The sequence below is a fragment of the Eptatretus burgeri genome, chromosome 6, assembly GCF_056783735.1.
Source record: "Eptatretus burgeri isolate ZD-2024b chromosome 6, Ebu_testis_v1, whole genome shotgun sequence".
NCBI lineage: Eukaryota > Metazoa > Chordata > Myxini > Myxiniformes > Myxinidae > Eptatretus > Eptatretus burgeri.
In genome coordinates, this window is record NC_140966.1 from 107,484,146 (window position 1) to 107,500,574 (window position 16,429).

At 43.4% G+C, this 16,429-nt stretch overlaps 1 protein-coding gene across 3 annotated transcripts in view; it reads left to right on the forward strand.

Moving 5' to 3' along the window:
* The window catches only part of API5 (apoptosis inhibitor 5), a 95,841-nt gene that overhangs the window by 46,178 nt on the left and 33,234 nt on the right, over positions 1-16,429 (forward strand). For all 3 annotated transcript variants that reach the window (XM_085886618.1, XM_085886619.1, XM_085886620.1), the window contains 8 exons: positions 2,999-3,064; positions 5,384-5,535; positions 6,385-6,591; positions 6,759-6,860; positions 6,964-7,056; positions 9,579-9,763; positions 10,536-10,629; positions 12,321-12,377. In XM_085886618.1, the coding sequence (XP_085742744.1) occupies positions 2,999-3,064; positions 5,384-5,535; positions 6,385-6,591; positions 6,759-6,860; positions 6,964-7,056; positions 9,579-9,763; positions 10,536-10,629; positions 12,321-12,377 (956 nt within the window). The remainder of the gene's footprint in view (positions 1-2,998; positions 3,065-5,383; positions 5,536-6,384; positions 6,592-6,758; positions 6,861-6,963; positions 7,057-9,578; positions 9,764-10,535; positions 10,630-12,320; positions 12,378-16,429) is intronic.

The following is a 16,429-nucleotide window of genomic DNA, read 5'->3' on the forward strand; positions in this document are numbered from 1 at the left end:
CCCTCTATCTCTATCTCTATCTCTATCTCTATCTCTCACACCCTCTATCTCTATCTCTATCTCTATCTCTATCTCTCACACCCTCTATCTCTATCTCTATCTCTATCTCTATCTCTATCTCTCACACCCTCTCTCTCTATCTCTATCTCTATCTCTATCTCTATCTCTATCTCTCACACCCTCTCTCTCTATCTCTATCTCTATCTCTATCTCTATCTCTCACACCCTCTCTCTCTATCTCTATCTCTATCTCTATCTCTATCTCTCACACCCTCTCTCTCTATCTCTATCTCTATCTCTATCTCTATCTCTCACACCCTCTCTCTCTATCTCTATCTCTATCTCTCACACCCTCTCTCTCTATCTCTATCTCTATCTCTATCTCTATCTCTCACACCCTCTCTCTCTATCTCTATCTCTATCTCTATCTCTATCTCTCACACCCTCTCTCTCTATCTCTATCTCTATCTCTATCTCTATCTCTCACACCCTCTCTCTCTATCTCTATCTCTATCTCTATCTCTCACACCCTCTCTCTCTATCTCTATCTCTATCTCTATCTCTATCTCTCACACCCTCTCTCTCTATCTCTATCTCTATCTCTATCTCTATCTCTCACACCCTCTCTCTCTATCTCTATCTCTATCTCTATCTCTATCTCTCACACCCTCTCTCTCTATCTCTATCTCTATCTCTATCTCTATCTCTCACACCCTCTCTCTCTATCTCTATCTCTATCTCTATCTCTATCTCTCACACCCTCTATCTCTATCTCTATCTCTATCTCTCACACCCTCTCTCTCTATCTCTATCTCTATCTCTCACACCCTCTCTGCCTCTGAAATGGAAGATAATCTAACAGTAACCATTACCATCATCAGAATGAAGGGTATCTGTTTCCTCGGGGCCAGACATCTCGAGCAAAAGCATGTTCTCACAACCTTTGGCCCCTTCCACAACATGTACGCAGCAGGCCATCGAGAGATGCCCGTGATTGGCTGTTTTCATGGATCTCTATTTATGAAACAGCCAATTTTTGAGGGACCCTGTGATTAGCTGTTTTTTTTATGATTGACTGACATCATTTGTGATTGGTCTACTAAGTATTATGTCATCACTTTTCTCATGGGACATCTGGTGTTTAAAAATTTTATTTATTTATTCTTTCTCCCCCATTTCATAATTCTGCAAAACACTCGGTTTGAAAAGGAACATCTATTTGTGATAGGTGGTTCATAACCTTACATTGGTGTGAGTTGAACTACTTCCATGGAATGGACAACAGAAATGCATTAAAAAGATATATATTCTGCCTGCCCCCTCTCCCCCTCTCCCCTCTCCCCCTTTCCGTATCTCATATCATATACCCACCCATCACGTTCTGTCCCCATCTTACACCCTGACATACCGACTATCAACTGGACTCTGTCCTCACCTGAATAGGTAGAGAAAGTTCTGTTCAGCATTAAACCTGCATCAGTGCCCGTTTTCAAATCCTGCTCTGCTTTTATTGCTCCCAATCTACCCAATTCATTCTGTCCTCCTTTTGCTGCCTCCTGACGTTGGTTATCGTCACTGCCCTCCACAGGAATGGTGCAAAAACAGGCCCTACCAGCTACAGACCAGTAACCATTTTGACCTGCTATCCCTTACTTTTTAATCCTTTCCCCCTCTGTCCCCCCCCCCTTTTATTTTACTGGAACAAATTTCAAATTCCGACCCCAAATCACCTTCAGTCGAACCTCAACTTCGCTGATCGGTTTGTGAAGGACTTGGGCCAAAACCTTCCCTGTCCGACCCGACAAGGAGGTGGGAATCATAGTCTGTTGAAGTTGGAGTCATAGCTTGTGTGTAATTGAATTGAATCGAGATCGCACAAATCTACCCATTTATAACATGTGGATAGAGCATCAGAACCAACAGAACATGGCCTTGTCTGGAAAGGTCATTCAAGAGAAGATGAGTTTGTATTGCAATCTAACCAAGGATAACAATGATCCAGTGCCTTTTGCTGACAGTCATGGGTGGTTTGAGCGCTTCAAGGGTTGTCATGCATTCCACAATCTCGTGTTGACCAGGGAAGCTGCTTCTGCAGATCATGCCGCTGCCGAACGATTTCCATCTGTTTTCAAATCGGTGATTGCAGCTGGAGATTGCACACCAAGCCAGGTGTTTAACCTCAGTGAAACTGGACTTTATTGGAATCGCATGCCCAGCCGCACTTTCATCTCCATCATTTTCATTTCCATCAACTCTGGTCTGAGGCAGTGATTGAGTTCCGAGGTTTCCTGGAGGCTGAAGGCAACAGATTGTGGACATGGCCCTGCACGTGAGATTTGAGGAGGTTTATGAAGATGATGAGGATTTGCTTCTCACACAGAGAGGAGCTGAACAATGAAGATTTCTTGCTGTGGAGGAGGAGCACATCAGAGAGGAATCGGAATCGTGTCCTGAGGAGGTTTTTTTCCTGTTAAAACCCTCACGACGAAGGTCATGGCTAAAGGTTTCAAAATGGTCGATTGAAGCCATGGCCATCTTTGAATGCGATCCAAGGTGCAGAGAGGGATGGAGAATGTTCTTAAATTTTCCAAGGTCTACGAACAGAAAATGAAGGCAGCCATTCAGGTGGCTGTCCTTTTTATCTCACGACTGCGCAAGGTAAGACGTTCGATGAACTCTCTCGTTGTTGAGGTTATTGCCCGCATTTCTTATCTAAAATCATTTTGTATCTTTCTTGATCTGAGAGTTGAATTGACGATTTTACACGGAAGGTAGCTGTCGATGCACTCGAGCCTAACAAAGCCAAGGCTTGGCCTTTTGGCCTGAAAAAAAAAAATAAAACGTGTTGCAAGTTTGGTCTTGGTTATTTCTTTTTGATTATTTTTTGGGAGTATTTCGACATCATTCCCCACCCCCTTGAAGGTGTGAGTTTGATGGAGACTCGGCACCTATTTGCCTGTAATAATGCTCTGCACTTACTGTGGTTGCCATCCCTCAGATGACCAGACTGAGAGCACGTTGGTGAATCATGCCCTAATGGGGATATTCAAGGTTGATGCAAAAGGTATGTATTCTTTCGTTATTCATTAGCAACCGGTTTTTGTGTCGTTCTGAGCTTGGCACATCAAATCGCAAACTGGCAGTTATTTTTTCCACATCCCCAATTGACCGCTGTGTGTCTGTGTCTGTCTTCGTGACCATTTAATTAGGACGCCACCCTTACAGACTGGTACCCGATTGTTTTTGCTATGTTTGTTGTTATTGTTCTATATTATTATTCTATTTGTGGGGGATACATTCCTGAAAAATTCCATGAATGTCGGGGCAATGTTGAGAAAAGAAATATATTTATATAAAAAAAATTTTGTGCCTAGTCTCATGGAAGAGCGATGACACAGAACAAATCAGGACACAACATAACAAAAGGTACAACAGGAGAAAGGGGAAACAACGGCAGGGTGGAGGGAGAACGTAGTTGTGACAAACAAGTGATGCAGGCAATGAAAAGGGGATAAGGGAGAACAAATATGGATGCATAAGGAAAATTGTTTGACCAGTTTGTGATTTTGTGAAGGTCTACGAAGATGGAAGAGGCTGCTGCCTGTCAGATGAATGAGAGATTTCACGGCAACGATTTGAGTCATCGGCAAAGAGGATTTTCGAGAGAGAGCCGGTGAGATCATTGATGAAGATTAGGAATAATATGGGGCCCAGAACACTGCTTCGGAGTACTCCAGCCTTGGCAGGTGGAGGAGATGAAAGAGTTCTGTTGAGAGCCGCACGCTATCCACGAGTATGGAAGACGTCAGGAATTTGAGAGTGCAGTTGGCCTTTGATTCCAGAAGCAGACAGTTTGGAGAGCAACGCAAGATGCCATACTATATCAAAAGCTCGAGAAATGTCCAGAGACGGCCCTGATCTCATGTCTGATATTGAGGGCCTCCACCATTGTTTGCGAGAGGATCATGTCCAAGGTGCAGTGTCCAAGTCTGAATCCAAATTGATGATGTGAGATGTGGCTGTTGGAGAAAAGGAATGATTTTATGTCACCTGCGATGATGGATTTCATGGCCTTGCTGATGACTGGAAGTATTGTAAGCTAATTGGGCTTTAATTCAGGGGATCCATTTTTGCATCTTTTTATGTAATGCTATTGTGTTGGCTGGTTTCCAATTTCCTCAGTACATATAGACCAGTCCTTTTATTTATTTATTTATTTATTTATTATTATTGTTTCTTTCATCCAATATCAGACCATGTGACCTATGATGTCATCTTTATCAAACCATATTTCCCATGGGTAGTTGATGGATTAGTTAAATTTTGCATTGATTGGTTAAGCGGTTTCTCCCATGACGATTTTCAAAGATTTTTTTTCCCTTCGATCCAATTTGGCTGCCAGACCACGCGTCACATGATGGTCATTTTTATGAAAATCCTGTTCAAATTTCAAGTCGATCGGATGAAAGTTGAGGATTTTAGAAAATGGCCTGTGTTGACCTCAAAAGAATGACCACTATATCACACGTGGTAAAGTTTCAATTTCCTCCGCCGAACAGTTTTCGATGCATGCTCTTAACAAAATGCAGACACGCCGTATGTCATACGTACATGCGCGACCGATTGCTTAACCCCGCTTTTCACTTCGCGAGTTCATGGTAAAAATCCGAATGCGCGAATGTCGAAGCAGGTCACACTTTATGACCTGTGAATGGTGGGGTCCGACGGTGTCGTGCTTCTTCTGCAGCTTTGTGTGTTTATTCTCTTTTAAATTCTTTTTCTCTGCAACCGCTTAAGTAACTGACACAAAATTTTCATCGGAGGAGGAATTTGAATGGGAAGCGATCTCAATATATGCAGCAAGGTTTGTGGATGAAAACCAGTCTCGCATCGATAAATTCAGCGGTTTCCGAGAAATATCTTTTTTAATACTTCCTTAAAACCAATGTGGTTGCCACACCATATGACTGAAGTTATCATAAAAATATTTGCAGCAATGGCAGTGGATCATACTTATAAAGTGTCACACTGATGGGTTAAGTGGTTTCAGGGAGAGTGTGTTTTTTTTTTATTTTTAATATAATTGACAGCTTGGGGGAATATTTGTTGAAATTTCAATATCAATCACATTGTCTCACAGCCACATTGGATTAAAATAAAATAAAATAAAATAAAAAACCTTCAAAGATGTGAATGACTACCGATTCTGAATTAATTTTGATAAAGATGACGTCATGGCTCAGGTGTCCGATCAAAGCTGGACGGCTTGGCACCCGGCCGTAACTGCTCGCAGTCATAAAGTGTGCTTCTTGATTTGTTTACTGTCTTGTTGGTGCTTTGATAAAAGACCTTCTTTTTTAAGTGACAGCTTCCCTTGTTGCAGGTACACTAGGTGGCCTGTTCGCCCAGATCCTGCAGGGTGAAGATGTCGTACGTGAGCGTGCGATCCGTTTCCTGAGCACCAAACTACGCAACCAGCCTGATGATATTCTCACCAAGGATGTGGAGGACTACATACTGGAGGAAACCAAGAAGGTTGGCTGTGTTCTGCCTGTGATTCCGAAATGCCATCATATTACTGTTTCATCAGATTGCCATGTAGTGGGGCAACTTAGCTAAATATAGCATAACGATTGTGCATTTTGTGAGGAAAGCACCAAATTTGGCACACGAGTGGCCTGTCATATTATGAACAGATTTGGATATTGGGCCATCTCTCGCCACAATTTATTATTTTTGTTGTGCCTTAACTGATGCAGTTGCTGGAGGAATTGTGTTTTTGGGTTGTCCGTCCGGCTGTCCATGCATCTGTGATAGGTTTTCGTCACTGCGATGACTTTAAGAACGGCAGAAGGGATCTAAGTCAAGATTGGTACAAGCATGTATAATCGTGTGAAGATGAAATGATTCGATGTTGGGATCAAAAGGTCAAACAGAAGTAATGTTGGGTAAAGATTATGTTACCGCCCTACCTTGTGAACAAAGGGATTTTGACCAAACTTGGTATAAGTATATGTTTTGATGCAAAGATGAACTGATTCGATTTTTGCATCAAAAGGTCAAAGGTAAGAGGTCATGTCAGGTAAAAATGTGGTACTTGAGAACAGCTGAAGGGATTTAAATCAAACTTGGTTACATGTACAATGATTTAATAATGTGGACGGAGGCATATTGGGCGACGTTGAAGAGTGTGCCGATCTCGTTTTTTTTTTTTATATGTACAAAGTCGAGGCTTTATGGAAGAGCGAGAATATTGAATGAAATATAAGAATGACATCCTCCGAGTCGTATTGTTTGCAAGCAGTTCTCTAGTTTGAAATCGATTGATGTTTGCATGTCACTCCAGCTGGGTGACCATTGGTCTCTTCTTTTACCCATTGCAAGGTTCTGTTGGACGTCAATGGCGAGGAGTTTGTGCAACTTATGCGGTTGCTCAGCGGGCTGCACGGCTTGCAGTCTTTGGCCGGACGGCAGCAGCTGGTTCGCCTCGTGCTGGAGCAGGCCGACCTCAGGCATACCTTCAGCCCCGTGGATCCAGACGCTGTGGATCGCTTGCTGCAGTGTACCCGCCAAGCTCTCCCACTCTTCTCTGTGCGTGAGATACCTTTCCTGAAGCCCTCCATAAGTGTTATTTATTTTATTGTTTGTGCTCATATTTTAAGTACAAGTACATTTAGTGCTTCCTCCCCACGTTCACATCCCCACCTCCATGGTGAAAGTTTTTATTTTGTTTTTCGACACGTGCCGTTTCTTTGCAGAAAAACGTTCAGGCCACACCTTTTGTGACTTACTTCTGTGAACAAGTCCTGCCGAACCTGAAGGCACTTTCTACCGAGGAGACCAACAACGTGCAGCTTGAGGTAAGTGATGCACATCATTGATATTCCTGATGTAGATGCGTGTTCATCCTCTACTCTCCCCCTCTGAATATATATTAATCTTGTTTGCTGTTGTCATTTGCAGTTCTTGAAGCTACTTGCGGAAATGTCAGCATTTTATGGCTCCGAAATGGACAAGCTTGAAACGAACATGCAATTTGTTTTTGACAAACTCATGGTATGACTTGAAGCTGAGGTTTTCGTTTTTATTTGGGGGTATTTTTTTTCACCCCTGTCTGTCTCTGTTTGTGTGCAGGATATTTCAAAATTGTGGACGGATTAAGATTAAATTTGGTGGAGAGGTTGGGTGTGTGACTAGGACAAATTGATTCGATTTTGGTGGAAGATCCGAATGCGGAGAGTCATATTTTTAAAGTGATTCTTCACCATTGAATGATGGGACTTTAAACCAAATATATCGCACGATATCTCAAAAACTTCTGGATTGGATTCGTACAAAACTTTGTGGACAGGTTTGGTGTGTGACGAGGACAAACCAATTCGATTTTGGCGAATATCCGGATCCTTGCGGCAGTATGCACTCCACCGAGTGCCCTTCCAGTTTCTTCTGGATTAATCTGTTGTGTGTTGTGAGCGGAGAGTTGATTTCTTTACCTGTTGGTCACTGCAGTAACCAAATTGGACTCGTAATTCATGTAAAAAGTATTTTGATTCACAGGACATGTGGTGACCACAGACTAATGAATGCAGCATTTTGGGATTTTAACCTGGGATAGGCCAGCATTGCGGCTGTTGAAGAATAATAGTCAAAGCTGAATCCGAAGTGTTGGTGAATTTTGATTTATTTGTTTCCTTTTAACCTTCTGGAACCCGTAGTCTAAGGTTTCCTTACTCAGATATTCAGCGACCATATCTATGAGCAGTCATCGGGAAACGAACACATGCGAGCATCACTTTTTATCCCCATGGTTTTTGGAAGAAAAAAAAATGGGGGGGGTGGGATATTGTAATTGCCTGTGTCTGTCTGGTTGTCTGCCCGTCATGTTATCTTCTAAATAGTTGTGCACAAATTCACTGTACTTGGTAATTATGATCACCACATGGCAAGAATGTGCAAGAGCAGTGTCATCCCCCCTCCTTCTCCTCCCAGGTGGGATCAAAAAGGTTACATAGCGGAAGATGCAATTGCAGGCACATTTTTGGTTCGCGGACATCAGTAGTGACCACTATTTTCGTTGTGTTTGTGTGTGTGTGTCTGTCTGTGACTCTCTCCAGAGCATAGCTCTGACGTCTGATGCTATCTTGATGAAACTTGGACACAAGCTAGATATCATGGTCTAGTTGTCTTTTTGTATGAGGGGCGTCCCACACCCCTTGTAGGCTGAGCCACACCAACTTGAACTTTTTTTTTCTCGCAATTTCATTTCCGAGAAGCTGTGTGGTAATGTCCATAAGTACAACATATAAATAAACCAATGTCACCCGCAGGGTGACCCGTATCTTGCCAAAATGTGACCACGTGTGTGACTTCTTTAAGGTCACACTGAGGTGAGCAGAGCTGCTATCCACCAGGAGCGACTCCTTGAGGAATATCTGCCTACGAGAGATTCCGATGAGAATCGTTCTACAGAGTAACCTTGAAAAATATGCTGTTGCCTCATAACGTCACCAAATGACGTCATAATGTCTCAAGCTTGACATATCTAGAAAGCACTCATCGAGGTGTTCAATTTGAGGTACTACACGATATGGTTCCTAAAACTTGAAAATTTGACCTTGGGGTCAAATATGTTTGACCTTAGGCGTTAACCATGAAGGTCAAGGCCAATCGCCACCAAAAATTAATCAGCTCAACGCCAGACCATGAACTATATTCCCATGAAGTTTGAAGACGATCCGATCAAAATTACTCAAAAAAATAAGGGTTTCGTCGACTCCCCTGATTTGCGACAGTGACCTTGACCTTTGACCTTGACCTTCAAAATTTTATGTGCTGAAAGGGACCTCTATAGGCCTCTGATATGCAAAGTTACAAAAATTTCCGATGATAACTGTGCTCTGCAGAATTTTTTATACGTGATTACAAACAAACAAACAAACAAAAAAAAACAACATACAAGCTGACTAACATATCTTGCAAAAACTTCGTTTTGGCAAGATAATAATCCGATTTGATTTGGTCAATTTTGATGGAAGAGATAGGTTTAACGGTAGGGCTTCCTCAAAAGCTTCCACTAACTCAATTGTACCTATCGTGGCATTGTTGAATAATGCCCGCGAACCATCGTCGCCTCCCGGCTTGTTAAACATCTTTTTCATGAAACTTTGTATGTGCTTTCAACATCAGAAGATATATGAAATGTATAAGGATTTTCTTTTTATTTGAATCTTTCTTCTTACCCCAGGTGGTGGGGACTTAGGTTCACAGGTGTCAAAGCGGGGGGGGGGGGGGGGTTGATATTAGGTCATTCCCGGTGGAAATTTGCCAAAGTTCAACGGCTGGAGGTGGGAAACGTGAGGATTTGCGATGGCACGCAATCGACTTGGCTCGAGATCGTTTTTACATCGGTGTGGGGGGGGGGGGTGGTTCTTATGCGAAAGTGTGCTCACTGCCGAGCTGGAAATATATCCGATAAACTGAACACATACCGTGTAATTGGCGAGTAAGGACTATCCCTCCGTGTGTACGAATGCTCGACTGCTCGTGAATTTAATTATTTTAAAATTTTATTTCTGCAGGAGTACATGCCACTTCCCCCGGAGGAAATTGAAAACGGACAGGGCAATGCTGTGCCCGATGAACCACAACTGCAGTTCAGTGTCGTCGAATGTCTTATGTTCACCTTCCACCAAGTCGCTCGCCGCAGCCAGGCCTTCCTCACCGCACCCGACAATGCCGATCGCCTCAAGGATTTCAAGCTCAGGTGTGAGGGTGATTGTGTTTGATGTTGCACTTCATTTGCAGTGCTTATTCTTGAGACTTTGTTAAAGGAATGTATGGCTGTGTTTATATATTTTATACAGGAATATAGGCTCATGGAGGAGCTAAACGAGAGGGCAGCAGGTTCGAGACTGACCAGATCAGAGCGGTGTAGAGACACATAGTTACTTACCATATAAATCCCCATGTCATCTCGCTACAAATCCTCTGCTCGGGTGTGTCCTTGTGGTTAAATTGAACCAGTTGGCTTTGTGAAACTTTTAGGCCTGATCATTATAGAAACAAATGGTTGGGATAATGTCCACCAAATTTTATATACGTGCTCTGGATACGCAGGGTCAAGTCGTGGCCACAAAATAACCCCCCCCCCCCCCCCCGCTCCCCAACCAGTGAGAATTGGGAAATTTGTGATTTTCACCTTTACGTGTAGAATAGTGCAAGTGGCTTCACCAGTGAGCCCTGTCAAAGGGAGCAGGTATTCGCACCTTTTTTCGCTCTTGGATAGAATATGTGTTGCCATTACTAAATGGAGACTCGCCCGGACGTTGTGCGAAGAACCAAAACCTCGTTTTAATGCAGTGGTTCCTGCTGTTGTAGAATAATAAAATTGTATCGTTGGGAAGAATTTTGCATTCACAATTGGGGTACACAGGGTCAGGTAATGGGCATTAAATTAATCTTCCACGCTGCAACCCCCCCCCCTCCCCATCCTCTGGATGACTCGTTTCCTTTTCGTGTCTGCTCGCTCCCCACAGGTTGCAGTACTTTGCTCGTGGATCGCAGGTCTACATCAAACAACTCCGGGCAGCCTTACAGGGGAAAGGTGGAGATGATTTGAAGACTGAAGAGGTCCATTACTTTTTAAAAATATTTTATATTTTTTTTCGTTGTATGTTAAAAAGGAAAAAAATGAAATAAAAATGTCGAGGCTCGTGTAAGAGCCAACACACAGAACGTATAACAAGGGGAGCAGGAGAAAAGATCGGTGGGAGAAGGAAGCACAAAACGGTGGGGAACAGACATTAGGTGATCTGTGGAAAGTAGAGGGATGGGATGGGGTGGGGTACATGGGTTTAAAAAGATGGACACTCCAAGGACCATCAGATCCTTGCACTACAGGGATTTTCAGGAAGGGAAGGAGGTGGGTTTGGGGTGGATTAACAGGTAGAATAGATCATGCTTTTGGATGGGGGAAGATAAGAGATGGTGGTAAGCAGCTGTTTTGAAGGCCTGGAGTGAAGTGTGAGATTGAAGAGGGTAGTAGTTTTATCAGAATGGGGTTGCTGGCAGACCTTGAGTGCCCTGTGGAAATATGGGGGGCAGAGCGAGATCGCTGTGGATAAAAGCTTTGCACGTGATCAGGAGCTCAGTTGTGCCAAGGAAGGACTTTGCACGACGGAGGATGCCCAGTCGGCGACTGGCTTTTGAGGCCAGGTTGGAAATGTGGCTTTCCCAGGAAAGATCATGGCAGATGGTGAGACCCAGAAGCTTGAAAGAAAGGACTTCTTCCAGAGGATTGTTGAGAAAGTATAAAGTAGAGAAAGAGAGTTTGGTGAGCTGGGTGGGGTGCCAGACTGCATGAAAAGCATGTAATATCTCTCGGGAGATGGCTTTGATCTCATGTCTGGCATTGAGGACCTTCATCAATTGTTGGGAAAGCAGAAGCAGCAAGTCCAGGGTAGAGTTACCTGGTCCAAACCCAAATTGAGGATCAGAAATCAAGCCATTGGAGAAGAAGGATTTAATATCGGAAACGATGATTGATTCCATAACTTTGATGCTGATTGGGAGAAGGCTGATTGGTTTTTAGTTGCAGGGATCTGTTTTTTGCACCTTTTTATGCAGGGCAGTAATATTTGCTGATTTCCAAGCAGATGGCAGATGACCTTGACGAAATCAGAGGATGAGCAAGTGCAGCAGAGCAGGTTTTGAGGACATGTTGGCTGATGCCGTCTGCACCTGTTGCAAAAAAAAAAAAAATCACCAGGCAGCTTTGCAGGGGAAAAGTGGCTAACTTGAAGACTGAAGAGATTTATTACTTTGATAAAGTGCAAAATGTCCATCACGGGATGGGAACAACGCGTGAATGTCGATAATAGTGACTTGACTTTCAAAGTGTGAGACAATTGTGTGTCAGAATTTGACTGTGCATTGATGTACATTCTGACTGTGAAGCCTCTTCAAAGGTTTCTGGCAAATGCAGGAAGTCTGAGAGCTGCATGTAAATTGGATATTTTGAAGGAGTGGTATTTTCTGATGATTGACTTTGAGAAAGGATACCATTGTTTCCTTCTTCTGCCTTCTTCCTTTCTTGGGAACGCACCACTCAAAAAATTAAGAGGGTTTTTTTTTTTAATGATTATGATTTCATTTTTTTCACATGTTTTTTCAGCTCTTACGTGGTGCCATAGAAGCAATGCAGGTTTGCTGGCGGTTTTCCTCCTTTGCTGTCTGTACTTGATGTTGATAAAATCACAAAAGATGCATGTCATGCATGCCGATGGTGCACCGTTGGATTCTTATCTTGTCTTCACCTGCAGAATAAGATCAAGGTGGTGGCTTTGAAGATAACCAACAACATTAACATTCTAATCAAGGTATGCATGGTTTAGAGGTCTTTTATTTGATTGCTGAGGGGTTTGTGATGCAACAATCATTAAATCATTTGTTGTGCAGTTAACCTTCCAAAATCGCAGGGGTTAGGTTCCTCAAACGTTCGTGATTGTTGAAACCACAATCATGGAAACCATGGGCCAATGGGAAGAGGTGTCTTCGGTTCCTGGACTTTGAGAAAATATGGAGGAAGATCGATGGCAGCCAGAAATATATATATATATATATATATATATATATATATATATATATATATATATATATATATATATATATATATATATATATATATATATATATATATATATATATATATATATATATATATATATATATATATATATATGTGTCAACATTGAAATTTAACATGTACAAGCAGCATAAAATAAACAAGAACATGAGTTTTACCTTTTAAATTTATTCCGAAACAGCGAGGGGAGTGAGGGTAAACATATTACGTACTCTTTCATACCTGTAATCTGTCGAAAATGGAAAACACAAGACTTGGCTCGGGTTAATGGTGCTGTTGGAGGGTGGAGGTTAAAAGGCTGTGGATGTCAAACGAGCGATGGCTGTTGGATCATTGGGAGCAGGACAAAGGCGCCTGCTGCATTGCCACGTAGAACAAGCGTAAAACGATCCTTAGCCACCTTGATCCAGAGCAGATCCTCCTCCCTGCTTGGACAGAAAGGTATTTTCTGGTATCTTCTTATGGTATCTTGTATGTAAGTATGGTATCTTCTTACAACATAATCCCATCTCTTTGGAATTAAAAACCTTCTCCAGCACAAATCCCTTCACCTTCATTAGTTTCATGAATCTTGGTTCAACTGGAGCCTTCGACCCCAGGTGCCTCGTGAAAACGTTGGTAAATCCACAATGGTTTCTCCCGTGTACCGGTCCACTCGAAGGCATTTTTTCACTTTGTACATCGTTTTACATTTGGGGCCCCTGATTCACAATTGTGCGTCAATTGAATTTTATATATATTGTTGCGGATTCGCGCCCGCCGGCGTGCGAGCGGCCACGTAACTCGAATCGCGGCACGTCGCCCACCGGACGGACAATCCCGTCGTGACCCTCTCGGACTAACGCCGGGAACTAGTCACGGGTGGGCCTTTCGGCCTCACCACGATCGTGCCAATCGGTCCCCCGCGTGGGATAGGGTTGCTCGCCAAATTCTACCTACCGAAGTACCCACATGGAGGGTAGACCGGGCGATCGCACCTCGCCGCAGGTCAACTTCGGACACGGGCCACTTTGAGCGACCCGTTCCGTACTATCGGGATAACCGAGCGGTGTTATCGTCAACCTCGACGGTTCGATTAATTATTGGGCGTTTTTAGCCCACGACCAACCCTTTACGTGAAGTAAGATGGAGATTCAATAAAAGAAAAGACGAAGCGAAACGGGAGAAACAGTTCAACATAAAGCACATTTATTCCGCGGCAAACGGAAAGCACACATATACAATTATGCACCAAAAGCAAATGTAAAAGTAACACGACAATTCTGCACAAAAAGCAAATGCAACAAAAGAAACACAATGCAGATCTACTACCGACTACCGAGCACACGGCAACACTTGTACAGTTTTACTTCACAGACGGCGCCGAAACACATATACTCAAAGCAAAAGAAAAAGGAAGGGGCCACCCTCAACGATGAGGGGGCAGACGGGCCTGGGGCCGAGACCGCGTCGAGCCTACCCGTCTGGTGATGAGCCGCAAAATGGCGGCGGCGCCCCGACTCCGCGGGCCTCGCTGGCACTGCCTGGAATGGGGTGGGAATGGGGCCCCCTTCTCACACTATCTCAGCGCGGGGGGAAACAGGAGGGGGTTGTTGATGCTCGGGGGAAAGAGGATATCTGGCTGGCTTGGGTCCCGCGACGAGCGACTCCACTGCGACCTCGGTCGCGTTACCGGCCTCCCCTCTCCGCAGCTCCCCGACTCTGACACGAGCGCAGACCTCCACAAAGATTCTTGGCTTCTCCAGCCTCTCCGGACCCCGACAGACACTCTCTCGACTGCTTTCGCCGCCGCCACAACTCTCCAACTCTTTCCTCTTCTCAACTCTTCAACTCTTCCCAATTGCCTCCAACTGCCTCGATTCGCTCCGCGCTCGGTGCTTTATAGTCCGACAGGAGAAATCATATGCAGATTTTTGGATCAGGAATGGCTCGGGGGCGGAGCCACGTTCCCCATTGGACAGAGGAAAAGTGGGCGTGAATCATTCTTGATCCGCGAATCTGCATATAGCGATTATACTCCGACGCGCCTGGAGGCGGGGCCAAATCGCCCCACGCTCGCTGATAGGACGGAACAGAAGTGGGCGTGAATCACTCTCGATCAGATTTCTCGGAAAGGCTGGCGTTCTTGCACCCGCTGCTCAGTGCGCGCCCTGTACGAGTCTAGTATCGATGCCCACAAGCGGCGCGGGAATGGCGGTGATGCGATGGTTGCGAGGGTGAGTTGTGACTGTTAAGGTCGTGGCTGTTGGCGTTGCTGTTGTTGTGAAGCGGCGTTGCGGGTGGTGGTTGGTGTGTGAAAGCGGTTGTGGAGAAGGTGGATGTTGTGAAGGCGGTTCTGGAGAAGGTGGCTGTGGTTGTCGAGATGCGGTTGGTGGTGGTTGTGGTGGTAGTAATGGCGGTTGGTCCAAAATAAAGATAGTAAAAGAAAAACGGCTATCTAAAAGGGTCGCAGCCCGAATGAATGACATTTATTCCCTCTAAACAACGGGTTTGGACTAACTACACATATACTTACAGAGATATCTCACCTACGGGACCTGAATGGTGGTTTGCAAATTTCGTCAACCACAACAATATATATATATATATATATATATATATATATATATATATATATATATATATATATATATATATATATATATATATATATATATATATATATATATATATATATATATATATATATATATATACTATTGCAGGATCTCCGTATGTGATTTCTTTTTCGATGACTATTTGTTATTAAATTTAGCTTCGTTTCCTATATGCTGGTCTGATTACGACAATTAACTGTGCACGATAAACACCAAAAGGCTCAGGCTGGGAGGTAATCGTACACGCGGCCGCAAACGATGACTAATCTTATCTCAATAACTGTTATTGGCTGAAATTAAACACCGCGATAACGAAATCGGAACATAGTAGGTTGCCCCCTAATTGATGGAAACCTGTGATATTGTATGGTTTACTGTGTTTTTCAGAGCTTGGTGTCCTTCAGTTATGATGTTAAGCTGATCTTCACTTCTTGTCGTTCATTATCCTCTCCCCACCTCCCTCAAGGGCATGTCCATGTGGTATACATACAGAAAGATCTTTATCCCCATGTTTTTTTTTGAAAAAATACAGGAAATTGTAATCTGCTCTGTCCGTCTGTCATGCTATCTCCTGCAAAACGGTTGGGCAGAAATTTGCCAAACTTGGTAGTTATGATCACTGCATGGCACGAAGGTGCCAGAGCAGTATTATTATTTTTATGGTGCTCTTCGTGGAGTAGGTGAGCTATCGCCGGCATCACTACATAAATTCCTGCCCTTACCTACAGGGGACACTGCATCAGTGGCTTAGCTGCACTCAGTAATGATGCATCCCAACAGTCGTGTGCTGCAAACAAAATTGATTCCTTGATCACTTGAGCATTTTGTAAGGTGTGTTGTGTGTGGTGTGTGTGTTTATATATTATATGGGGTGTCCAAAATCCCTCGGTGACTTTTAGAAATTGAATAACATTTCTGTTTTTAATAATTTGTTTTTCTTTTCTTTTCAGAATTTAGCTTAACATTTGGAAATTTCACATTGAAAAATTCACAACTGAACAAAGAACCAAAATCGTGGAATTTTAATTTAAATTTCATCGATCAATTATTCTCACCCAAAGAGCACAATGCCACAAAACCACCTTCAGATTTCATGATTCGTCGGTTGATTCAACGTTTTCAGCAATATGGGTCAGTAAGTGACTTGCCACGATCTGGAAGACCATGTTCAGTCCATTTGCAGATTAAT